The sequence below is a fragment of the Centropristis striata genome, chromosome 17, assembly GCF_030273125.1.
Source record: "Centropristis striata isolate RG_2023a ecotype Rhode Island chromosome 17, C.striata_1.0, whole genome shotgun sequence".
In the NCBI taxonomy this organism is placed as follows: Eukaryota; Metazoa; Chordata; class Actinopteri; order Perciformes; family Serranidae; genus Centropristis; species Centropristis striata.
The window spans coordinates 28,783,093-28,810,945 of record NC_081533.1 but is presented as its reverse complement, the minus strand read 5'-3'; the positions used below and the strand labels follow the sequence as shown (position 1 = coordinate 28,810,945).

Below are 27,853 nucleotides of genomic sequence, written 5' to 3'. Positions count from 1 at the left end.
AAAACAGTCTGACTGAAGCCTGCAAATATCTGGCTCTTATTGTATAGAACCATCATTATATTTAGTAACCATGTGGTCTTTGGACTTCAGCAGAGGTTCTGCTATGTATAGAGTTTACAGCCGATGTTTCACGGCTCAGGCTTTAACATCACATGAGTATATCTGTCCATCTGTTTGTATAGTTCAATATTTTCATAACAGACTGAACTCTGTCTTAACAGGCTGAACTCATAGTCTGGGACAGAAGGTCATCACCAGGGCAGAGACAAGGAACGGCAGGTCAGGAACAGGCAGGGTAGTTAATGGAAGATCAGTCTGGGAAAAAACAATAGAAAGTCTTGCATATCTCAAAGAACAGTCTGGCACTGAAGAGCAGGCAGTCAGGGCTTGAATGCTGCCAGAACTGATCAGTGCAGGTGAGCTCACAGGTGACGCGAGTTGAGCTGATGAGGGGGCATGGCAGCCAGGTAGAGTGGAGCAGTAAAAAATTATCAGCAGACAGGCAGGAGAGGAACAGATGTGACAAATACTTTGTAAAAAAGACGTGGTTTGGACAATCGAGTTGAACGACTGATTCAGAAAAGACACAACATTTATATCTTCTGTAAATTAATTTATTTCTTTGTAAATTAGGGAACAGGGGCTGTAAATCGCGTAATTCTTGGATTTACAGGAGGTTATACTGGATGCGCTGCATCACTGACTAACAGCTGATAAAGGAAGTCTCTGTAATCTCCGATTTATCTCTTCTGTCTTCTTCTCTCATCAGCTGGTAGTGATCTCCAGTAAAGTCCAGTCCACCATCCTCCCTGTGTGTTCCTCTGGATCTGACGGCGTATCATCATCGGAGTATCTGGACTGCCCTGCTGTTGCTCTGTCATTCTACACAGTCTACGCAGACACACTGAGGCTATATCCCAAAATCAAGGAAGGATCCTTGAACGACTGAATTTGAAGGATGCTACGTCATTGACATCCACCAAAGGACTGTCCCAATGTCCAGGATCCTCCGAAGGACAAAGTCCTTCTTTTGCCCAAATTCCAAGGATGCTTGTGTGCATCCTCCGTGAGCCCATATATATATATATATATTATGTATTTAATATATATATTACACTGAATATTTGTGACCACATCTCTTAAAAAACTTGTGTTCAAAGTCAAGCAAAACATGTTCATTATTTTAGCTAAATATACTGACATTTGTTTGTGTATGTCATCTTGATATTGATTGATTGCCAATTAAGTTAATTGATGCCGTCTCAGTTGGCTAAAGTTATGACTTGGTTAATTCATATATATGCTTCAGTCTGATGATGTACTATGTGCAAAGTATACACAGCCATGCCATACAGAAAGTTGTACATTTGTTTATTGTGTTATTAATTTAAAGTTATAAATATACCACAAGTATGCAACTTAAGTCAGTTCAGCCTAATAAGTGCTCTGGGCACATTGGCCCTCATTTATCAAATGAGCGTACGTCAGAAAGTGAGCCTAAAGTGGGCGTAAGATGATTTGTACGCAAGCCTCGGCATTTATCAATTTGGACGTGAGCAGACGCTTCAGTGTCTCCTCCACCACCGGTGCTGCCCGAATAGAAACATTTCCAATTAGCGCTGCCACACGCTCCTCTGACTAGGACATCATTATTAGTAAATGTAAAGAGGTGAATAATATATCTCCATCATAATAATAGCAATATTCGGATAATATATAGATTATTAGGCTTTATATATCACAATGTAATTACTCAGACCTCGCCGGGAGTTTAATAGTCCGCTACTTTGCTGACAGCACCACTGATTTCCTTCTTTTTCACTTTTTATGCTGCCAAACAAAACCAGTTTGTTGTGTTGCTGCTGTTGGACGTCAGCGTTTCACTTTCTGACTGAGAAATTCCTCTTCTTTTGGAATTAAAACTTACTTTAAAACATTGTTTACCTCCTTCAACCAAAAACCTGAAAACTTCAAAGTCCGTGCTCCAAATGTAAAATATTCGGTAAACTTGTTTGAGTTTATAACTATAAGTACTTTTATTTCATAAACCTCCATCGCTGCGTATTTCTTTAATATGTCTAAATTGCCCCTATTGTTAATTGTAACGGTGCACTTTGCTAATAAAGCTGACTTTAGAGGGTGAAAAAATCATCTCTGGCCGTATTGCGTCCTTCGGTGTCGTAAACTCTGAAGGCTAGTCTTCTGAATCGGGTACATATTAGGGCGTGACATTTAAATTACGCATGTTTCGAGCCGCCACATTTATCAACAGCCGATCATTCTTACGATGTGATTGGAGAGATACGATCGTTTGATAAATCGCACGTGGATCCTGTCGTAAGACGAAATATACACTCAGATCTGCGCTTGTTTTCTACGCTCGCTTGATAAATGAGGGCCATTGTGATGCTGATATTTTGTACTTGTTTAGTAATAATACTCTGATACTAGGTTTACAACAGATTATTTAATCTAAAGTGAGACCTAGACATTTTATACTCATACAGCATTAGGGAACCAAAACCATTCAGATTACATTGTAACATAAAATAAAAAACTAAACTGTAACAAAAATAAGATTAAAACAGAAACTTATGAATTGAAAATTGTTTCAAGCGTAATAACACTTAACATTTTCCTGACCTAGCACAAGAGTATGCAAGGATTCCACATGACCAGGGAATGAATGGAGAGTTAAAAGTTGAATCTGTTATTGCTAACGCACGCACGCACGCATACAATAAGCAAAAGTGTTGTGTTAATGGGAACGTATTTTGCCAAGATATGCAACACTTCCTCTTTTGACCAAGATCTACTGGAAGTTGTCATTTAATAACTTGATTAATGTTTGAACTATGACAATTGTTTTGATAACCTTTTGTCAGGGCTGTCTACAGATGTTAAGTGCAAATTGGTCAAATGGCATAAGAGGAGTTCGAAAAAGGGAGTTTTGTAAAAAAATTTAAGATTTTGCGAATGGAAATTTACCGCAAAAGTGGGTGTGGCCTTCATTACACAATTCAGCTCAATTGAGGGAAGACGTAGATATAAGGTTTAACAATGTGCAACATATTATGTCGGAGTTATTAGCCAAAAACGGTTTTGTGTTGATAATAGCGCCACCTGCTGGTCATTTTTGGTTTGTAAGTTACAGGGGCCAGTCTTTACCACCCCCTATGAATTTAATTGCCTTAAGTGTTATGGTGTGGGCACGGTGGCAAATATTAAATAAGAGTGCCACCAGAGCACCACCTAGGGGCAGATCAAAAAATTCAAGGGTTATCCTCAGGAGGGCATTGACAATAATTGTACGAAGTTTTGTATTAACCCGACCAACTGATGTGGAGATATAAAATACTTCAATTTAGAGAGCGCCACCTTGTGGTCATTGCCCAAAATTTTGCAGAGAGCCTCAGGGGTTCATGAGGAAGTAGTAACCTGAGTTTCATGTCATTCAGACACACCAATGTGGAGATATGCAACACTTCCTGTTTTAAACTAAATCTGCAGGAAGTTGTTATTTAATAACTTGAATATTCTTTAGAAAATCAAAATTATTTTAATAACTTTTTGTTGGGAGGGTCCATAGATGACCATCACATGTGAGAAATTTGGTACAGATTGGACAATGTATGGTCAAGTTACACTATCTTGTGTTTTCTGAAAAAACACTTTATTTTGCCGCCATGTCACTCCCACATAGTGTGATGAAAAATCAGGCTTTTGATAATTTTTTTATCCCAAAGCCTTTCTTATGGTACTGACCAAGTTTAAAGTCGATCGCATTAAATCTGTAGGAGGAGTTTGTTAAACCACGCAATATGGTCATTTTATGAAAGGGGAAGGGGTTAAAGCATAAGGGGCAGGGCTTTATGAAATATTTTATGAAATGATGTAGACGTGTTCAGGACTAGACCTTTATGAAGCATGAGAAGTTTGGACTAGATCGGACAAAAGTATGGCAAAGTTATAACAATCTCATTTTTTTTTATGGCAAAACGCCATATTTTGCCACCATGCCACGCCCACATAGTGTGATGAAATGTCAAGCCTTTTAATAACTTTTGATCTCAGAGGCCTTATGATGGTACTGACCAAGGTTGAAGTCAACTGAGTTAAACCTGTAGGAGTTTGCTTTTATTCTGAAGTTATGAACAGAGTACAGCAGACCGGGTTTGTTTTTTAATCTAAATGTCTACTAAATGGTAGCATATATACTGATTGTTATCGTAAACAATACACATTGTTTACTTGTCTGGTGTCTGATTATGAACTTCTGCCAGTGTGGAGACAGTATTTTACCCTGAAGGTTACAGAAAGGAGATGGTATTGTCTCTCTAGGTCCAAGTTCCCTTTGACACACAAACCTCAGCTGTACACCTCAGGTTATTTTTGCCTGTCGATGTAGACAGACAGCCACATCAACAGGGAAAGTAGACAGAGAAGGTAAGACACAACTAAACAATCAACGTTGAATGTCAACTGCCTACAGAATGTTAGTATTTCTTTCATGGTAACTTTACAATAGTGTTTTGAACGTACTCAAATAATGTTTGAAGCAAGGTTATAATAGTTTTGGATTTTTCATTAGTTTTAGTTTTAATTTCGTTGCGAATTTTTGTTTTCAAATTCAGTTAGTTTTAGTTAGTTTTAAGAGTGAGTTTTCTAGTTTTAGTTTAGTTTTTATTTTTTGGAAATGCTTAGTTTTAGTTTAGTTTTTATTAGTTTTAGTGTTAGTTTTAGTTTTTTTGTAATGGGCGTGTGTGTTGGGTGCCAGATTCAAAGTGGTCATACTAAATTTTGCCTTTATTTCCTTTGGTTTATCATCTCAGCCCCAATAAGGTTATTAACTGTTTTGAATTTTGGTTGGAGTGTAGACATCCAAGTCTCAGTAAACATATTTACCATGTGTTGCATGTTCAAATAGAAACACTGAATTATGAATGAAAAAAGTTGACGAAAACGAGAACTAAGGACATTTCCACTATAATTTTAGTTAGTTTTGTAACCACAAAATACAGTTTCAGTTAGTTACCGTTTTTTTAAAAACTCTAGTTTTTATTTTTATTTCAGTTAACGAAAATGTTTTTTCAATTCTAGTTTTCGTTATTTCGTTAGTTTTAGTTAACTATAATAACCTTGGTTTGAAGCCTGTGTAATGACAGTTGGAGTGGAGGTTGTTTCTTTAGTAAACATTATTTTTAATTGATAGGCTAGTCGGAGCGATACTAGGCAGGGTTTCAAAGCAATCTTCCAGTCCAAGGTTATTGAAGGTTGTAGCTAACCTAAATTAAGCTGCACGTAGACAGAGGTTCCAGAGACGGATTCAACCTAGAACTCTGCTCAGTATTGATAACAGCTGGACTACAAAGGTTGCTTTGAATGAAGAAAATCATATTGGTCTTACTTCTTCCACCACTCCTTTCACATCTCCTCGTTTCATTCCTTCCCAGAGAAACAAGAGTGCCTTATGTCCTCTGCCCAGTCTGAACAGAAGATGGATTTTGAAGTGGCTGATTTTCCCAGTGGCCCACTGGATGTCTACAGGAAAAAAGCCTCTTTTAACTGGAAGGACATGCTCTACTTCTTAGAAGGAGAAGAAATTGTGGCATTTAAGGTAGCGTCAGCATCAATTCTCTTTGCAGTTAGGACTTAATCTGTGATATTTTAAATGTGGAATAGTTAATACATAACAAGTACCACTTTCTACTGTGGAGAGACTGGAATCAAACCACAGCCCAGTTTTAATATCATTAAAGGGATAGTTTGGATTTTCTGAAGTGAGGCTGCATGAGGTCATTTCCGGTAGTCAGTGCATTACTTGCAGTAGATGACTGTCTGCATGTTCCCTGTTTGGAGAAGCAGAAGTGCTCCAGGCAGAAAACAAATGAATGTATTGCTACTGGGTTGCAAAAGTGTGGAACATTTCCAGTAAATTTCCAGACTTCCAACTTTCCATTGGAGTTATGGGAATTATTGAAATGTATGGGAATTTATGGGAATTAACTGAAAATCAGGGTTGATATAAACAAACTGTATCATATCCGAACATAAATATAAACATTTTGTTTTGTCATAAGCAGACAACCATGCAAAGTAATATATGGTAATTTAACCCTTGTGTAATGTTCATATTGTTGTTACTCAGCCAGCGTTTGTGGGTCTGATGGACCCATTGCATTTTGTGGCTTTTAATGCCTCACAATCAAACACTTTTATGTTAAAATACTGAACAGATGTTTACCTTATCCCAATAACAAGCAGTATAAACAATACATATGGTTAATATTTGCCCTTTACCTTTGTTTGGTTCCCACACAAGGTTGCAACATTGTTTGTCAACACTGTCTGCTCTCATTTTCTCGCACATTTGACCCTCTGATGTTCTGTGTAGGTACACTCTGTCCTCCTCCTGTCTAGGCCTGCTGTGTGTGTGTGTGTGTGTGTGTGTGTGTGCGTGAGCCAAAGTCAGTGAGTCTCAGTTTGAAAAATTAATTAATTGTATCATTTTTCTTTTAATAAAAAATGAAAACGGGTCCCACAGACCCGAACACCACACAAGGGTTAAAAAATGACATTTCAACAGATTTGTAAGTAGAACTTTATCAAGTTTTCAATAGTTTATTGAACAACAAATGTTAAATATATTTCAACATTGCACACACACGCACTCAAACAGCTAGCATTGAATTTGTCCTGCATTTAACCCATCACAGAAAAAGTAGTGCCAAATGAAATAGCTGTGGATAGCAATGAAAATCGGTGAATATATCATTGATAGTGTACACTTATACAAGTATAACACTTTTATGGTGGGTCTTTGTGGGTACCCATCTGCAGCAACATGCAGACCATCATCCACTGCAGGTAATCCAAGGACTGTGGTTAAGAACCTCATACAACCCAACTTCAAAAAATCCAAACCATCCCTTCTAAAGCCCCATTGTGTAGACTCCTAGTAGTAGTGTTTGAAAAAAAGGCTGGCAGAAGGACAAAGACCTGCATATGGACTTTAATATTCAATTAATTAGTTAAGAAACTACAGCTTTTGTTGTCAAACTACAAAAGTATGCATAGGTTACAAATATATGTCTCTCTCATTTTTAGTACTCTTATAATAATTTCCTCGACACATTATGTACATTTGCTCTTCTCTGTGCTGCAGAAATACATTTCAAAGACACTTGAGGATGACCCTCTGTTTGCACACCAGCCCGGTCAAGACATCCCTCTGGAGAAAATGAGAGAGCTGACCTTCCTCAGGTATCAACATAACGAAAGCGTTTTAACCATCAGCAACAGACTGTTTCATACAAGGGGCTGCAAAAGTAGGTATACAGTAATGAAAAACAAAACATACGCACAAAACATATTTTATATGTGGTGGCCAATAAATGGCTCCCCCAAATTATGAAAATAAATAAAATATAAAAAAAAATTTTTTTAATGAATTAAATCAATTCTAGTATTAAATTAATCCTAGCACCACTATTATAATACTGGAATAATCAATCTGTGTATCATCCGTTCAATCTATATCTGTTTGGAAATCAAAACACAAAAACCGAAAAAACTAGTTTGATTTCATGTAGTATTTTTTGTTGTATTTTTTTTTTTTTATTAAAAAAAGGATTGTTTTATTCAAAATATGCCTGTAAGATATGAATTGATTGGCATTTCTCATTTTTATTTTTCATGTCTCCCTTAATATTAGAAGATGGGCAATGAGACAAACAGAAAATGAGAAAAATGGGCATTTGTCACATCTCTCTCCTGCCATGCCCGGAAGAAATCGATGCGGCAAAAATTGACAACCATGGCACATTGGGCCAGCTATGGCATCACTTGAGCCAATCGCTGATTATACTATTGATCTGTTCCGAAACGGAATTACATGCAGACATATCTGCCCGTCATGCTCGAGCAGTTGTGCACACCCATCTCAGCCAGAGTGTTTTTGCCATACCCACAACCTCAGAAGAAATTCAAAAGGCTTTAATTTTGAAAGTTTACATCAGAATGTCTTGCAGTCGGCTGAGGGACATCCTGAGGATGTCCACTGACTACCCAAAGTTGAATGAGCCTCTGATTATGGAAAGTTTCCTTTTAATTGCAATTTAAAATTAGATGGAGAGTTAAACCGCTTATTTTTGAAGGCCGTTCTCACACGTTGGTACCATAATGTCTAGTGAATACATGCATGTCTAGTGAATACATGCATCGCAAAAACAAGTGGCGGCTGGATTGACTGTATTTCTCCGAACTGGGCTTGACCGCAGTAATATATGGTATATTTTGTCCATGGACATATATCCTCCAACCTTAAGTTTACCCTCCGTTCGCCTTTAAAAAGTGTGTATGTGTCCATGTTTGAAATGTTATCAAATAAGAAAGCGTGCCTGTGCTGCTGCGTGTTGCATGGAACCGCATGGACCTAATGAAAGAGGTCGCGGGAACCTCGGGGTCATAGAATCCTGACCACTAAATTGCAAAATGTAAATTTTCAAAATTAACATTCGGGCCCTTATTCTCATACTTGATATCCCGGTCATGCATTGTGTTTAAAAGCGAGAAAAGTAGGACTTTTGTATAATGTATAATATGAATGAAAGGTTGATTATTGAAAAAACAGGTCACTTTTTGTTATCTGTGTTTTGATTTCCAAAAGGATATGGATTGAACGGAAGATACACAGATTATAATCCTTACTGTATACCTACTTTTGCAGCCCCCTGTATCATGTCCTTATAATGTACGTACAGAAAATAAAGCTTCAGATAAATATTTACAGGGTGAAGCAGCTCTTCCGCTACGATTTCCTGACGAAAGAAGAGATGATGGCTAATCCCTTGAAGATGCAGACTTTCAATGATTTTCTGGGCATGTATGACTGGTCCTTAGCAGCCAGGCTCTTCCTCAACAAAGAGGTGAATGTGCATTGGTGGCTGTGTGGGGAGGTGTATAACATGAAATATTGAACATTACAAGACTATCTTTTTACTATGATGTAATATAATTGAGGGCGGCAGAAATCTAGTGCAGTTTTGCCAATTCTCAAAGCATGCGCAAAGCACCTTATCTGCGCTGCCAAGCAAATTGCATCTCAGTGCTCAAGTACTATTTGCAAATAAATTAGGTAATATTCATAGATTTGGTGCCGCTCTCCTCAAAATGTATTTTAGCTGTTTATAGTTTTGTCATCTTGTAGCATTTTGACAATGTAAGCACATATTAGTGACCTGTAGCAGTTTAGATTAAGATAACATAAAAATAGTAGTAGATATGTACCCTAGGGTAGTAGTGATGTTATTATTTAATGTATATTTTAGTTTCATAACATTTATTAATAGGTTACTTTGCTACATGGAAACCCAACCAGCAAAGGTCACCTGCTACCCACAGCAGGGAGGGTGCCCAGGTCAAGGCAATATCGTTGACCCATGCATTGAACCAAAATTATTACATAATAACTATTCTGACTTACATCAAGGAGTAGCACTTCTACAACAAGTAAAAAATTCCTGTTTGTTTGAAGGAATAGAATGTGAACAACTTAGAACGGCACCTGCCTGCTACTCTCTCAATGACACTTTCACTGTTAAACACTCAATTACCACTTCTGTGTCAAAACAAACAAAAAAAGATTTTCCAACTTAAGCCACCAGTATGAGTTGGGCTCTTAAAACACTGTATCCTTCTTGTCTAGAAAAAGTCAGCTTCCTCCGAACTATACATCATAGTTTGTAGTTCAGACTCGCCCGCGGATGTTTGATTTACGATCGCGCGGGTCTCATTACGAGTGTGCGATTTATGTCAGTGTTCTAATCCCATATGCTAGACGTTCCCAGTTCACCCTCACTACACATTTGGGTTTGCCAGGTCTGTCCAACAGCCTCCCCCGCTACCTGATCCAACTCACCACCAGGTTGTGATCAGTTGACAGCTCTGCTCCTCTCTTTACCCGAGTGTCCCAAACATGCGGCTGCAGATCTGACGATACGATAATGAAATTGATCATCGATCTTTGGCCTAGAGTGCTCTCATACCAAGTATACTTATGAGCAACTCTTTGTTCAAACATGGTGTTTGTTATGGACAATCCATGACTGGCACAGAAGTCAAATAACAAAACACCACTCGGGTTCAGATCATGAATTGTCTGTATAAGCACAGACAACAGTCTGTGAGACCTTCTCCTCACGACTTGCAGCAGCAAGGAGGCGACCCTCTCATTCCTTTGGGGAGAACTCCAACACAGCGTTGCTCAGCCTGGGGCTTGTGTCTCTCTCAAGGAGTTTGGTTCCAGAGCCCACACTATGCGTAAAGGTGAGCCCAACCATTTCTAGTTGGCAAAACTCCTTTCCTCCTCTCCATGCTGCCATTTTGCCGGCATGGCCTCCAGTTTCTCGTTTATGCCGATGATACTCAACTCCATCTCATCTCCAAGACCATCACTGTCTCCACTCTTACCGCTTCCTAATGGTAATTAGAACATGGATGCAAAGAACAAATTTTGATGGCTCCATCATCACCCCCTCTACCCAAACCCTGGAGTCATCTCTGACCCCATCCCTGCCCTCATGTCAACCACATCACCTAAACAGCTTCTGTAACATTTCCCGCTTTCCGCCCTAACCATCACTTTCTGCTGTAGAAAAACTTATTAACAGCCTCAAATGGCTGCTAGCCTTGCTGTAGACTTTTCCTTTGTTCCTTTTTAGTCATGTTTCTTCCCCGTAAAAGATGCTAAAAACATCTTCTGTTGCAGATGTTTGGATCGACTATTGCCAACTTAGGATCAGCAAGACACAGGAAATTTGTACAATCCGCTGAAGACATGACGGTAAGAGTTCAGCACCACCAATCACTCCACCTTACGGCTGGGTAAGTGCTTTACTCGAACAGGGTAATTCCCTTTAGATGTATATGGTGCATGTAGGTAGTGATTGATGTTCACAGTGACCTATAGGGTTTAGGGATACACAGTCATATAATATTTTAATACATTTTTGCATTAATATCTAATCCTATTCAGATGTTATATTCATATTCATTTCCATAACCATGAATTTATCTGTTTATAGATATATGGATGCCTTGCACTGACTGAACTGAGCCACGGCAGCAACACCAGAGCCATGAGGACCACAGCAACATATGATCCCTCCACCCAGGTCAGGACCCGCATGGCAATATGATAGCATAAAAATATCTACACCCTTCAACACACAACCCACACTACACACTTCAAAAAGTATTTGAGAGCTTATACAAATACTACAAAACGACGTATCCGCTTCCCAGGCTTCAATGGGTTAATGAAATTTAGCATTAAAATTTTTTTGGCTACATTCAAGCAGTCAAACTTTAACTTTCTTCTCTTTAGGAGTTTGTCATCAACTCTCCAGACTTTGAGGCTGCCAAGTTCTGGGTGGGGAATATGGGTAAGACTGCGACGCACGCTGTGGTGTACGCTCAGCTCTACACACCTGACCAGGTGTGCCACGGCCTGCACTCCTTTGTTGTCCCGGTAAGACTCTGACCCCTGACCAAGTTACATCTGGTTATATAAACAGGTGCTGTTATGTTATATTGTCCTGAAATCTCTGGAGTACATTGAGACAATAAAAAATTAACACATCTTGTAATCAAGAAACAGAAAAGTTGATATTGTCTGAAGTTTACACCTCAATGAACAAAGTGCCTCTTGATTTAATCAGTAAAAATAACAGTTAGCATACGCTTTAAGCCGATTTACAGTTTAAATTTGAGAACTACTGTGATAATAAGACCTGGTTAAAAGAATAAATAAGGAGAATTTTAGGGAATTTAAAGCCCTGCTGCCCACCAATGAAGGAATGTTTTATAAGGTACCTGACTAGTATGTGACTTAAAATTTTATCATGATAATGATCGTATATGCTTAAAAACCTTAAAGTAGCACCTAAACTAAAATGAATCACTGACATTTCCGCTCTGCTGATGGAGACGAGCTGACGTGAAAGAATTATCATAAATTCACCAATTTAATCGAATACCTGAAGACATATTTCCTCTCATGGATGGAAAGTTGTCTAAATAAGCAACCTATTCATTTTCTTTCTTGCTTAATGTCTTCTTCTAGGGTTTACTGACGAAAGTCCAGCTAAGTTAATTCGATCTAAATAAGTTGATGGAAACGTCCCTCATTCGCATTTTCTTTAATACAACATTTCAAAATTCGATTCAACTTTAATAGAAACACAACTATTGATAGCAAGTTAATGAGACAGTTGAATAGCTGTCCGTTGAAACCAGTCATTCCAGTTATCAAAATGTGATGTTGTGTGTGGAAATGGTAAAAGAGAGAAGAGTTTGTTCTTTTGGGTTCAACTTTTTAACTTGACTCAAGATTACTTTTCACTCACTTCTGAAAAGAGCATGAAATTGGCAGAGCTATAAAGTTATCTGGTTACACTTATCATTCACAAATACACATTTTAACAAGGAGGCTTTTAAATTTGTCAGAATTAATTCTTGAATCATTGTGCTGCAGTTGAGAGACCCCAAGACCCTGCTAGCTCTGCCTGGTGTGCTGGTTGGAGACATGGGCAAGAAGCTGGGCCAGAATGGACTGGATAACGGGTAGGTGACAGCACAGGGAGACATTGTTGTCTTTTACCAGAAGATCTGGGCCCGTTCCAAGTAGCAGGTTATCTGAAAACCCCGAGCTTGTTAACCCTGAAATTAGGGAAACTCTGGGTTTTCCGTTCCAGAAAGGGAGGTAACTTGAGCTCTGGCTGGGTTGCCGCGGTAACTGACTCTGAGAATCTACTTCAGGATTACAACTAAATGAATAAAATTTAGGTTCGATACCATTTTGCCAGTTTTCACCTGTAATATTGTACTCGTGATTAAATTGAATTCTTCTTTCTCCTTTGCAGCTGCAACCGTGTTGCTTTTATTTATTTAATTATTTTTTAATTTGTATTCTAACTCACCGTACATTCGAATGATGCTCTCAATTCAACCATTTGTTTTACCTGTTGCCATGGTGAATCGTAATATCGCGGCTCCATTTATGCTGCCTTTTTATAGTGGTGTATTTTATACAGTTTATGGTGCACGGGCGTGAACCTCCTCTGAGTTGATCTGATCTAACTCAGATCAGCTTTTCTGGAACTGAAAACTCAGAGCTTCCTGTCTGAGGGTAAATAAACTCAGTGTTCTTGGATAGACTCAGAGGTTGTTGAACCTTCTACTTGGAACAGGGCTCTGACGTTAAAATGGCTTCTTTAGTTTAAACCACCCTACACACACCATACATAGATTATAGAAGAGAAATGTCAGACTCAGGAAACTTTTGAGACTGAAAGTATGATATAATAATACAATATGCAGTAAAACTGATTTTAACAAAGCCGTTATCTCCAGTTTATATGAGTGAGTTTAAGCTTGAAAGAATGTGTAACTTATTTCTGTAGTCATACAGTAAATAGTCCTGGTACGTTCTGATCCTGTCTGGAACGTTCTGATCCTGTCTGGAATGTGTGTGAAACCCTTTCAGGGTTTGTTGGGTAATAAAGCAGTTAATGAATTATTCTCAATGTTTCATTGAATGATTTCTTATTTTTAATGTTTGTCTATTTAACACCGTGTGTTGTAATTCTTCAAATTAATTTTCAACATAATGGTTTCTAATGTTGTGATCATGTGAGTCATGTTGATACTGGCTCTTTGTTATGTTGAAAAGTTTACTTTCCAGCCCTGTCCTGTTAGATTCTGTCCTCTGTCAAAGTCACTGACAGTTACTGGCTTATGACACGGTGAACATACATTTATTCATTCATTCATTCATTATCCTTAACTGCTCATCCACACTTGGGTCTCGGGGGACTGGAGCCGATCCCAGCTGACATTGGGCGAGAGGCTGGGTACTCCCTGGGGAGGTCGCCGACTATCACAGGGCTGACACATATAGCCCCTTTCATAGTGCCATCCCGCAAATGTTATATTGCCGGAAAGATCTGTGCCGGCTTTTTGCTTTAGGGTGTTCATAGTGATCCCGCGAAGGTGTGATATTCTGCCCTTTCATAGTGCAGTCTGGCATTGCGGAACAAGGTGGGAGGATAGTGGGAGGAGACGATTGTGACGTGTGACAGAGCAGCAGCAGTGCTAATGGGCTACACAGTTAGCTCTGTAGCAGTACAGTATGTGTGTGCTGCAGCAGGATGTGTTCAATTAGCGACTTCCGTTTGTTTACAACAAGCACCGGACACTCTGTGCACAGTTAATGAAGCTGGTTTGTTCACGATCAGCGGCGGTAACTACGTGTACGGTTAGCATGCTGGTTTGTTTACAATAAGCGGCGGACGCTCAGCACAGTTAGCGACAGCGGCTGCAGTTGTTGTGCTGCTGAACAGTGATTTGATGACTGTCGGACCAAGTGGGAGGTGCGTGTTAGACGTCACACGCAACGTCAAATATCCCGCTTCGCCCCGATGGCCCGTTCATAGTGGTCCCGCTTCCAACAGTCCCAGTTCTGCCTCTGTGATTATCTCTGGAGGCGGAAAATTGGTGGGATCACTTGATCCCGGCATGAAACGGCACTATGAAAGGGACAAAAGAGACGATAGAGACAGACAATCCCGCTCTCATTCACACTTACGGGCAATTTGGAGTCACCAATTAAACTTAAGCTGCTTGTTTTTAGACTGGGAGGAACTCGGAGTACCCGGTGAGAACCCACGCTGTGAACATACAGTGTCACCCAATTTTGCTGAATTACTGAATTAAATACAACCCCAATTCATCTGGGCTCAGTCTAAAACATGAATAAAACATAATGTGGTAATTAGCTCATACTTTGTTACAAATATTAAATGGAGAACTGATGTTTGAACTTTTATTAATTGAATGCATTCTGTTTTCAATTTTGTTTTACACTGTGAAAATTAAATAAATACAGAGAAGAGGATTTCTCATGTCGACAACGCAATGGCGTGTCTTTTATTCATTCACTCCAACAACCAAACTCAACTTGGCGCCACCCGTGGTATAAACAATCAAGGTGCAAGCTTGAAGAGACAGAACACAGAATACATGTCAATAACACAGTATGGTGAAATATGTCCATGTGTTTTGTGTTTGTCAGTTGAATTTTAAGCTCAAGAAAATCCACTGTGACTCCTGAAACATTAGGATTTAAAAAAAAATATTTTTTCAATGATTAATTGTGTTCAATAATCATGATCTGAATATACTGACCCAAATAATTGTGATTATGATATTAGCCATTGGATGAATCATCTCTTCTTTGTTCTCCTGTAGTTTTAGTTAGGTTAGGTTTTCTATTTTTTGATTAATATGATTATTAATGGACACAGCATATCACTTAATTTTCAATGTGTGTTTTTGTGTTCCGTTTATTTTTCTCATGTCTGTACAGTCAGATAATTGTTCTGTTTTTCCCCCATCAGGTTTGCTTTGTTTCATAATGTGAGGATCCCTCGGGAGAATCTACTGAATAGGACTGGAGATGTAACTCCTGATGGCAGATACGTGACACCCTTCAAGGTTAGTAACATTAGCACTGGTTGCCAAAGAAACTACTCGATAGACATTCTGTAAGTTCATATGCAATTAAACCACCATTTTTCATAATTTATGACCCTTTCAGTGGAATGAAAGCTTAAAAGCCTGTTCCACTGTTTCCTTTAAATAGACTTCACCTGGGCTACCGCTCAGGTGTATTATTCTTGAGAGAACTTGCCCCATTCTTTCCCTCTTAAACACACACACTCTGTAGTCAATGGGATTTGAGCATCTGTGTGAATATTCCCTCCTCTGTGCGGACCAAAACAACCAGTCCGAGACCACTTGTCAGAGGGGGTCTCGGACCGTTTCCAAACAGACCCTAGTGTGGTTTGATATGAGCCAATTACAGGAAATGAACCAAAACACAGCAGATTGTTGCTCCTAGTCAAATTGTGAGGTCCCTTCATAGCATAAAGAAGAAATGTGTGTCTGAGTTTCATTCTGTAGGCTACCACTGATCTTAAGCTGATTTCTCATTGCAGAATTATCAATGTATTGCTCAAAATAATGTAATGAAGCAGATCGTAGTAGAAGTGCATCAAGGCTCGCCTTCTCTGATCACACAGGTGTGTGATTGCAGCACGTCAACAGGAGTTCGTTCTGAGCATTTCTTTCCAAATGTGTTTGGTAGGAACACCAGAGTAGGATTACTCCAACCAGTAAGAAATAATTCAGCTAGTATATTTCCAACCCTCCGCCTTCGTACACGCCCCTCTGCAAATATTTTTAATTGGTCTGCTTACATTTCTGCACTCTGTTTCAAATGCTGCGTTCAGGTCGAGTAGGATGAGGATACTTTAAGTTAATTTTATTTAGTCTGGTTTGCTTTCAATCAACCATTCCATCCTTCTCTCCTGCCTAAAACTCTCTACAACATCATGGACACTGCACTCTCCTGGCTCCAATCATAGACAGCAATCAATCAACGTTAACTGCAAATCCCCCTCTGCTCCCCTCTCCCAAGGTGTCCCCCAAGCTTCACTTCTCAGCCCCCTCCTCTTCATCCTTCCCATTGGTCATATCATCTGCTGCCATGGACTCCATTTTAATTTCTTTGCAGATGACATCCAGCTCCACATTTCCACCAAAGTCATCACTCCTGCCACCCACTCTACCCTCACCAACTGCATCACTGAAATAAAATCCTGGCTCCAAACCAACTTTGCGATTAAAGTACGATTTATACTTGAGTCATGATACGATATTATTGCGATTTTAAGCATTTTGCGAAATGGTGAGTATTGCGATACATTAGATTGCGATTTTACTGTTTGAATTTGATCTTGTGTCCACAAAATCAAATTCAATCAAGAATTGTTTTGTCAAATAAGAGAAAATTCTCAGTATTCATCTCACTTAAGTCTTTTTATTTCTCCACAATGAGTCAAACCCACAGACTGACCAACAAAGTCTTCAGTCAAACTGAACTGAAATCAAACATGTATGGACGACAACAACTGCAGCATTTTCTCAAACTTTCCTCAACTTTTAGCTTCACTGCTCTGAATGTTTCTGAATGAAACATGAAAAATGCCTAACGTTATTTCCACAACTTCCCTATAGATTCCTTATATCTTCTGGTTTCATATGATACCAGTATCTCCAGTACATTCCTAAAAGTGAACCCTACGGCGTCCGGAAAAAAACAAAACTGGCGAAAACCGGCCCACCTGCCGTCGGTACGTATTAGTGGAGGAACAGAGATGCAGCAGCTAGGCGCTAGCTGTTAATGACTGGTCTACAGAAGAATGGAGAGAGCAAACGGAGTAAGGAAGGTCCATACTCGAGGCAGACGAAGGCCAAGCCCAGGTAGAGACATTGGAGAGATAGCAGCTGGCGGCTAGCAGGCTTAGAGCCGGGCTGTTCGTCTCTGCGCCGGGGTGGAAGAGGGCAGCAGCTAGTGTCTGCGGTGAGCAGACAGGACCAGACGAGGAGGTAAATAAAATAAAAAATAAGTAGTGCGATCGCTTGTTAATCAAAGACGTCAAATGAAAACTGGTTGAAATCAATGGTCTAAAGTTAACGCCGCTTATGTACCGAAACATGGTAGCCTAGCCTAACGATTTTACATGAATCGTTACTCGGTAGTACCGACGGAATTCGGTCGGTACCTATAAAAGTACCGAATTCTGTACCCATCCCTAGCTGTACATTTATAATAATCCCTGCAGTTATTCATTTACTTTTATTAATTTGGAAATAATTTCTTGTGTTTCCCAAGCTTCTGTTTCTATTACAGTTATGTGATTATATTGTCGATATTTCACAATGCGCAATATCACTTTTTGGTTTCTGCCTGTTTCACTTTGGGCTTTTTCAAGCACTGAGCATTTTCAGAGTTACTGAACCAATTCAAAGCAGCTTGGTGATGCTGCTCATTCAGAATGGCCACTGTAAGACTTAGTCTGGTTCTCTTTAGGTTAGCTGGCTTCACTAAGTTTAACTTGAACCAAACATCCCACCAGGCTCAGTAAACAAGTATCAAATGATTAATACCTTGCCACACCTGGGCCTGTACTCTCAACATACCGATGGTATCTTTTTATTATCTGGCTTCACTAAACCTAGCATCCGTAATCGGGGTAAGGGGTCGTACAACGCTGCTTTTTAACTCGGTAAGTTAACCCAGGGTTTCCCAATTCAGTTATGAGCATGTTCACATGAAAGGCCGAGGGTTGCAGCATATGACCAATCGCAAACACGGAGGAGTCTACTGTCTTTCATGAATACGAAGAAATTAAACATATAATCCAAGCTAAAAGCAACACAGTTACAGCTGTAAATGCAGGAAAGTCATTCATTCATTATCCTTAAGCACTTATCTGAACTCGGTCAATACAAATGGAGCTCGGCTCCAGTCCACCGTGACCCAACAACAAAACCTTCTAGGATTTTGATGAAACATGGCTTAATAATGTTATTTTCCTTATTCATTCAGTTGTTTCTCATGTCTCTCTCACCGTTGTTTCTTTCGTCTCCTTCAGGACCCCAACAGGCGTTTCGGGGTGTCTCTGGGTGCCCTGTCAGGAGGCAGGGTGTACATTACAAGGGTGTCTCTGGCCAACCTGAGGCTGGCTCTGGTCATCGCCATTCGTTTCTCAGCCACCAGGAGACAGTTTGGACCCAAAGACACAGAGGAGATTCCTGTTTTGGAGTACCAGTTACAGGTCAGGATGGAGAGGGTGGATGTGATACCAGATGTACTTTTATCAAACTACAGAATATCTTGGCAAGATAACTGAAGTTAAACTAATCTAAAAACACTTAAAAATGAGATTTTTTTTTTGCATGGTATGTATGTACAAGAGTATGGTTATAATTAGGCTTGGGCCAATGGTCAACTGAATTGACAATGAATTGTTTGAATCAATTGGTAATGCCTGTGTACCTTTTGATGCTTTTCCTGCCAAAAAAAACAAAAACATCAAACTGGTTCCAGAGCAGCACCAACTCTTGGCTTGTCTTGAACCACAAACCACTTACGTCAGGGGCTGGGGACTGGATTGTCTGACCAACAAGACTAACTAAGACGTATATAATTATTTAACTGCAGTGTGATCGATACCAGGTTGTCCGCTAGTTATATATGATACTAGCTGTCTGCTAGTTACTGAGCACGAACATGAAAACCTTATGTTCTGTGTTAATAAGAGCATAATCGCCATCCATAGCAATCAAGACGAACAGCACAAATGTGTTTTAGCAGCTCCTCGCAAAGCCAGGAGCAACATTTGTAGAGAGACGATGTAGTCCGTCATTGTTGATGTTATTATACCTGAAGTTGGCTCTAGCATTTCTGGGAAAGTAGGGACATTTACAGATGTATAGTGACATAATGACGTCTCTCTAGCCTATGGAGTTTTTTTTGCACACAATAAGCAGCCCTAGTTGTAAATGGTTTAATTCCTTTGTATATTTTAATGTTGTTTCAGCAATGGCGTCTGATCCCGTACCTGGCAGCAGCATATGCTCTTCAAAACTTCACCAAATCCATCTTCATGAACTATGTTGAGTTCCAGATGGGACTGATGATGAAGGACAACAGTGACAGACAGGTAAGTAAAGATAAGGTGCATGTGTGTGTTTATTTCCAGTGTTCTTATACTGTATAAACTCTAGTTTTACATGTCTGTTGTGTGTGTTGCAGGCAGAGATGGGCAGGGAGATCCATGCTATAGGCTGCTCCAGTAAACCACTGGGCTCGTGGACTGCTCAGAGAGGGATCCAGGAGTGCAGAGAGGCCTGTGGTGGACATGGATACCTGGCCAGTAAGTCTTTAAACATTCAGATATTTATAAACACAATTTCCTGAGGGAACCTTCCCAAAGGATTAATAAAGTTTCTATCCTACCTAACTACATTGTCTCTCTTTCAGTGAACCGGCTGGGTGATCTGCGTAATGACAATGACCCAAACTGCACATATGAAGGAGACAACAACGTTCTACTGCAACAGACCAGCAACTACCTGCTCAGCTGGCTGCATGCTAATCGCTGCGGTCAGTCCCCGGCACACGAATACTCCTTTTCGACCAAGGCGGTCCCAGGACCGGGTTAATCCTAAACCGTTCTTCACTTTTCGACTGCCAAAGAACCGGCTCTCCGAAAAACTGGTTCCAGAGCAGCAGCAACTCTTTGCTGGTCTTGAACCACAAACCACTTACATCAGGGGCTGGGGGCGGGATTATCTGACCAACAAGACCAACTAAAACGTGTATCATTCATTTAATTATGTTTAACTGCAATGGTTCATTGTTCCCTCGAGGCAACATAGCAATTTTCCATAATGGTATGTTGTTGCCTCAGGGCAACAGTTGCATTTTAGCAAGTTTTCATTATTTCATTAGAAAATAAACTGCATGAAAGTATCCAAAATGAAAAATTGACTCGCTTATTAGTAGGATTTTTTTTCCAGAAAGAAAAAGGCCAGGAAATTATGTTTGGAGAGCTTTTTTGTGGCACATATTGCAAAGCTGTTTGGAAAAGTCTATGATCTTCCCTCTTTTTAAAAGTGTTTCAACACTCCAAAAGATGCATTGTAGAAATTTGACAGGCCAAAAATGGACATGTTGCCTGAGGGCAACACCGTACCATAGAGGGTTAACTGCAATGTGATTGATACGGGCTTGTGTTAGTGGATTAGCACTACTGGGTTAGTGTTAGCTTACAACAAAGTCTAACATTAACATCTTACGTTCAGTTTTAATTGGAATTTAATGGCGGTCTATATCGTTCAAGACGAGCAGCACAAATGTGTTGTACTAGTAGTGTTCGGATGCCAAAGTAGGCTCCCGAAGCCAGGAGCAACATTTGTAAAGACACAATGTAGAAAGCCATTGTTATTATACTTGCTGAGAGAGCAGTGATGTAATGACGTGGCTCTTGAGTCTGTAGAAAAGCAAACAGGTTCTGAGACGGTTCACAAGTTGAACCAACTGCGAATCAGCACCAGCTCATCACAAGAATCAGGATCCCGAAAAGGGGTTTAAGTAAATATGTATAAAACATTAGAAAATGTATTGGCAACTTCAGGCAGTGACAGCTTTAGTAATATAATGAGCCCAGGATCTGTAAAGTTAAAGCTGCTGTGTTTTCTGCTGTCAGATGGTGAGCGGATTGAGTCTCCTCTGCACACTGTGGATTTCCTCAATGATTTCCACAAGATCATGGAAAGCAAGTTTACAGCCACAACGATGGAAGAGGTTATGGACTCTGCAGGTACTAAATTCAGCCAGTTAACTTAATATCACAGATAGAAACATTCTACTGATTGCAAAGTGATTTCTCAGTTTACCCTCATCTCTATACTCTTTGTCTATCACATCAGTGCCTCTGGCTGCCTATAAGTGGCTCGTTTGTTTCCTGTTGGAAGAGAGCCAGAAGAGGCTGGCTGAGCAGAGCGCTTCAGGAAAGGGGGAGTTTGAAGCCCATAACAACAGCCAGGTAAGACACACACACAGATTAAAAAATATATATATTTTACTTGTTTTTAAAGCATTTTTTTGTCTTGCAGCAGCATCTATGACTCACATGCTTACAGTTTACAGCCCCTCCTCTTATTTTATTAACTTTATTTATGTAATTTTACAATTTATTTTTTATTTTATTAAGTATAATTTAAGCCTATTCTATTTCATCTTTTAAATTATTATAATTATTGTAAGTGTTAGTCTTCAATTTTGTCTTTTTATCTAGCTTGTATCTTCTTTTCAATATACATATGTATTGTATTATATATTATTTATATTTATTAAATGTTATTATATAGCTATTTTATTGTAATTTCTTTTGATTTTTTTGTCTCCCGTGCATTGGTCTATAAGTGTTCAATGGTTTTTTTCAATAATTTTTTCAATTATTATTTTTATTGTTCTGTCGTATTATTGGCTTGTCAGTCATCTGTAAAGCACTTTGAACTGCACTTAACTAATCATTCAATCAATCAAACTTTGTGAAGCAACTTTCATACAGGTATCACTTTGAAATGCAATCAAACTTTGTGAAGCAACTTTCATACAGGTTCGTGCAGTTCAGACTCTATGGATACTATCAGCTAGGCCCATAATTCAAACTGAAAGAAAAATTATTATATCTCCCGTCTTTTTATAATACATGAGAGCAATGAAATGACAATCGAGACAATTCAAAGATTATGTTTCCAAGTCAATGCTGCGATCAGCTCTACAGCTCGACTATCTATTTAGTAATCATTTTAATTGGAATCATCATAATGCTGAATATATCAGCCTGTTTCTCAGCACCATCGTATCCACTTCTCTGTATCACTATTGACATCCAAAGTTTTAGCCAATGATGTAAATCATGGTCAAACCAAAGCAGTATTAGTAAAGTCTCGCAATTGAACTGCCGTCCACAGAAGATATATGTTTTGTCTCCAGGCCAGATGATAAGAAACAGCAATAAATGGTGTTTAGTTGTGAGTTTTTGACTCCGAGGCTGCCGTCATCTGCTTTATATCTTTATGTCACAGACACAGACTGGAGGTTACAGTGTCAGACGGGTGTGTCTAGTAGTAGTTAATTCAGGGACACACACATTTCCCAGAACTAATTTAATAGACTTGTTTTTGAGAATTAATATGACGTGCACACATCAGACATTATGATTGTGTAATAATACAGTTCTACAATGAACACTAAGGGGGGAGAGAGAGAGAGAGAGAGAGAGAGAGAGAGAGAGAGAGAGAGAGAGAGAGAGAGAGAGAGAGAGAGTGTGAGAGAGAGAGAGAGAGAGAGTGTGAGAGAGAGAGAGAGAGAGAGTGTGAGTGAGTGAGAGAGTGAGAGAGTGTGAGTGAGTGAGTGAGTGAGTGAGTGAGTGAGTGAGTGAGAGAGAGAGAGAGAGAGAGAGAGAGAGTGTGAGTGAGTGGAGGGAGGGAGGGATCTGAGAGAAAATTCAAGATTGGAGTAATGGTATCCAGACCGAGATGTTTAAAGCAGAAATAACATGTATGCTACAAATGTTCTGTGTGTGCATGTGTGTGGCTGTGCGTGTTTAGGTGTACCACTGTCGTTCCCTGGCCATGGCCTACATCGAACTCAACTGCCTCCAGAGGTTCCATGAGCTGACTACTGATCAGGACACTCCAGCTGGTCTCAGACTTGTGCTAAGCAGACTGTGTGCCCTGTATGGACTGTGGAGCCTCAGCAACCACATGACCACACTTTACCAGGGTGTGTACTGAACTCTGTAATCTGCATGCATCCATCTAGATCAGTAGTTCTTAAATGGGGGTACGGGAAGGCACTCCAGGGGTACGTGAGATTTTAATTTTAATTATTTTTAAATATTTTAGGAAAATATAGGTATAACTTCATAAAATGAATTTCATATTCAGTAGGCTATTCAATTTATTTATCCTAAAAACCCAGAGTCTCCCCCATACCAGGATGGTTCGACCCAACCTGTCATATGCCACCTGGCATCACCTGTCAATCACTTGAAAACCCAAAGATGGAGTTGGTGGTTGAAGCATAGCAGCTGTAGTAAAAACAGTGACCATATAAGCATTGAAAACTATATTAGTTTGAATCACCACATTTTAGTGATGAGAAATATTACAATAAATTTAGTCATGGATTATTAACATTTAAAATGTTTGAATTTTGTATACATTTATCAGTTCCAAACATTTGATTTTATTAAACTTTGGAATAGGGTATTTTTTTCAGACACTGATGGCACAGCACTGTCTTTTTTTTTTTTCAACCAAAAATGCTTTGCCCTGGTTAGGGGGTACTTGGCTTTAAAAAAATATTTCACAGGGGGTACATCTGAAAAAAGGTTGAGAACCACTGATCTAGATAACACATCCTGCTGAAAAGATATTTGTAACATAGTTTTGTTCCTGTACAGGTGGTTATTTAAGTGGAAGGATGCCCACAGACTTGGTCCAGACGGCCATTCTCACTCTCTGCTCACTGGTACATGATCTTTATATCTTCTGTGTTTCTTAATTACAGTTTAATTTTTAACAAAAGTTCTGACTCTGCTACATGCACATCCACCTGCCTTTAAGCTCATGTGCTGTCTGTGTCTCCTCCAGCTGAAAGATGATGCAGTAGCACTGGTGGATGTTTTGGCACCTTCTGATTTCATTCTCAACTCACCTATTGGCTACGCTGATGGACAGGTAAAGACATACAACCACATAAAGCCTAATTATAACTCTGACAACCAGTTTTCCTGGCTGAGAGGCATTTTTTTGGCTGTCAAAAAGTGAAGAACTGGTTCGAGATTGGACACCCCCTCCGAGCTGGCCCTGGAATTACCTTGGTGGAAAAGGGGTATTAGACTCCTTCAGGCAGATGTCTGCTTGATAATTCAGTTTGAAAGCCTCTAGTTGCACGTTTCCCACAGCAGATGTATTAAAGATTAATCATATCATGATATGACTCATGTCCAAGCCAAATAGGAGGAAGTCATTGACCATGGTCACGCATCATGTCCTACTAATCCTCCTTCCTGTAAACTTGGAACAACAACAATATAGAGAAACACAAATAACATAAAAATGATCCAGAAAGATAAACACTGAAGTCAGAGTTTCTCAGCAGGCAGCTCTGCTATGAATCACTCTCTGCAATCTTTATTAACCCACATAAACAAACTTCCTGTTCAGCAGCGGCCACATGCAAATACATGTTGAGGTTTCGAGCCATAATTCATCAAATCTGTTTGTTGTGATGTGACCTTTGGAAGAACAGTAATAAGTTTATAGTTTCCTCAAGAAGACAGCGTTGCCTCTTGTGGTTGGTGTGGACCCAGAAGGCATTTTGATTGCAGGTTTGTGATGTCTGGTTAGACAGGAAGTGATGATGACAGCTTAGATTATACAGGAAGGGAACTCTGTCATATCAAAATATGGCATGAAGAAGATAACCCAGCGGTATTTATCAGTTCTGTCAGAAAGCTGTATCAGGAAATGGTTCCAGTATTTCAGCAGAATGAGGTGTTTTTCCCCCTCTATATATTGAAAGAACCAGAAGGTTGGAAATGGATCAGGACGTTTTTCAGTGACCTCATTAAAACCCGTTCCGTGTTTCTTCTTCACATAGCTTTACAAGAACCTGTGGTCGACAGTGATGCAGGGCAGCCAGGTGCTGGAGCGGCCCTCCTGGTGGAAAGAGTTTTCTTCAGACAAGCCTGGCGTCGGATCCCTCCGCCCGAAACTCTAGAACCGCCTCTGGACTACAACCATGGAAAAGTGTCTGTGAAATTCTAAGTGCAATTCAAAATGTCCTGTACAACATGATGGCCAAAATCTAACACTTTATCCTGGAATCCTGTCCACTGTTATGAACTCTTAATCTGTTTGAAACAATTGTAGAACTTTTAAACCAATAACCAGTCCAATGCTAAAAGATCTTAACACAGTTAAACTAATGGACCAGTACAACCCTGAATCTTGAAAAACAAAAAGTTGGGACATTGTTTAATACTCTTTTATGACACCTGCCTGCCAGCGTTTTAGTATTTCATCACACTTCATGGGTGTAAAATATAAATATTCACTATCTGTTCTATAACATGTCTGATATTATGAATTATACATGTGAATTATGCAATAATGCCATTTTAAAATAGCAACGGCTCAAGTATAATTATGTTTCAGTTACATTTTTAAAAAAATCATTATAGCCATACTGCATTACTGCACAGTTAACACAATATAACTTTGCAGTGTTAACACATGATCCTGAGGTTGATTAGGGTTAATACCTTTTGAGCTTTTGTGATGATAACCATTTTCAAAAACACAACAAATAAGAAACCATGCAACTTAAGCGTGATTTTTCAGGATTTATAATTATTTATAATTGATTAATGTGAAATCATATGGGATGTATAATTTTAATGAATCTGTTCTACATGACCCAGTTAAGAATGATCAGTTGTTGAAGTACAGTGTTTTAATATAAACTCAATGCAAATTAAATATATTTACTAATGCAAGTTATTTTGTAAGACGTTTGATTTAAAAGTGTCATACTTGATTTAAGGACGTCCCAATTCCTGAAAACACGATTCAAATTGATGGCAGCATGCCATGTTAAAGAACATATGGCCCAGATCTTCTAGCCCAAGAGCCCAGATGAGCCTGAGCAGCTTCAAACCTTGCCAACCCCTGTCAGCCAGTTCACTGCTGAGTTTGGCTAGTAATGTAAATGAAGCAAACAAAAGGAGATGTGGTGTCTCTTGGTCTGTGCACTGAGTTTAAAGCAAACAAAAGTATGTATTTTTGTAGGCCAACCCGGAAGTAGCATCTCCATAGGGTCTATCGAGAATCAGCCTATGGGATTTTTGCATTGGATTATTTTTATTATGGATCATGGCAGAAAATAAGCTGTGTGGCAAACACGTTTCTGTTGCTTACGTGTTTTGTTCAGAAGGAAGAATCTTCACAAATGAACACCACTGTTATTATGTTTGAAGCGTTAATGCAGCTGACAAAAGTAAAAAGCTAACGTTATACTACAGTCACACGACTTAAACGTCAGTAGCCTACCGTTAGCTTCAGCCGGTCTCCGACAGGCTATCCAGCGGTTTTGACACGGTAGCGAATCAGTAGCTTAATAAATTGTTTACCTAATTTACAATGCTTTTCTCAGTTTTCTCCACAGCATGCATCTGTAAACTCAGCACCCTTGATACTTAGGTATGTGTGCATTTCCAGGAACAGACTTTGCGTCTCTACACTGGGTCAGTGAGTTGTCAGCATATCTTCTGTATGCATGGCCGAGATGAGCCCGACGTCGGATGGAATAAATGTGTATTAAACAAACACTTATCTTGTTCTAAAATGCACACCATCAGTTCATCCATGCGCCCTGATTATAAAACTGTTATCTTGATCATTGACAATCGCATAACCTGATAACTGTGTTGAGGCCTATCAATTAGTTGTTGCAAAAGATAAATCAGTAACAATTTACCCAGATTCTAACTATGCTTACTCAGTTGCACGTGATTAGTAAAATATGGGAAAATGGTTTTACAGCAGTAGTAATAAAACCTAATTCAACATTCTGAATTTGTAAAAAAAAAATAAAAAAAAAATTGTTAACAGCAATAATGCTGCCTGCTCAAATCGCCATAGTAAAATGTGCTGGACACAGCTTGATTCAGATGTAGCAAAAGGAAATTACTTAGCTGTAAAATATGCCAAAGAAGCCACAATAAACACATCTTTTCCACTATGGATAGATGCAGCATTAGTGACAATACAAGTTTCTGATCCTCCTTTTACTACTAATGACTTAATTGCTTTTCAAGTACAGGCACCCGAAACTGTAACAATCCTTTTAAGTCATAACATATTTCAAAGACAGTTATCTTCTATGGAAAGACCAAAACAAGATTTACCTAAAAGTAGCTTATGATACCCTTGTACATCATGTACATGGTCATGTTTTGGTGGGTTTGTGCGTTTGTGTGCGTTTTTGTGTTATTGGTTTATAATTTACATGAGTTACACCATTTGCCTAGACCTGAAGGACCATTCCGGTCATTACAAATTGATTTCACACATGCCTAAATGTAGAGGATATTCCTCTCTTTTAGTCATTTGATAGATTTTCAAAAAAGCTGGAAGCGTTTGCGACAAGAAAAGAACTGTGGTTAAGTGTTTAATGGAACATTATTCCCCAATTTGGAACACCTTTAGGAATATATTGAGATAATGGAACACCTTTTACATCCAGAGTAACTAATTGGGTTAGGCATTGGGAATCAACTGGGACTTTCACATTCCTTGTCAC

At 39.2% G+C, this 27,853-nt stretch overlaps 1 protein-coding gene across 3 annotated transcripts in view; it reads left to right on the top strand.

Moving 5' to 3' along the window:
- LOC131989367 (peroxisomal acyl-coenzyme A oxidase 3-like) overlaps positions 1-25,514 on the top strand; it is a 43,881-nt gene extending 18,367 nt beyond the window's left edge. For 2 of the 3 annotated variants that reach the window (XM_059354557.1, XM_059354558.1), the window contains one exon: positions 770-4,517. In XM_059354557.1, the coding sequence (XP_059210540.1) occupies positions 770-776 (7 nt within the window). In that variant the 3' untranslated portion in view covers positions 777-4,517. Of the gene's footprint in view, positions 1-769; positions 4,518-5,453; positions 5,618-7,165; positions 7,264-8,791; positions 8,928-10,768; positions 10,844-11,084; positions 11,175-11,386; positions 11,531-12,535; positions 12,625-15,458; positions 15,556-18,560; positions 18,744-19,508; positions 19,632-19,723; positions 19,845-19,951; positions 20,075-21,179; positions 21,294-21,402; positions 21,519-23,091; positions 23,267-23,948; positions 24,017-24,138; positions 24,226-25,150 lie in introns of those variants that run through there. The other variant, XM_059354559.1, reaches the window with a different exon arrangement.
- Positions 25,515-27,853: the final 2,339 nt, after the last annotated feature.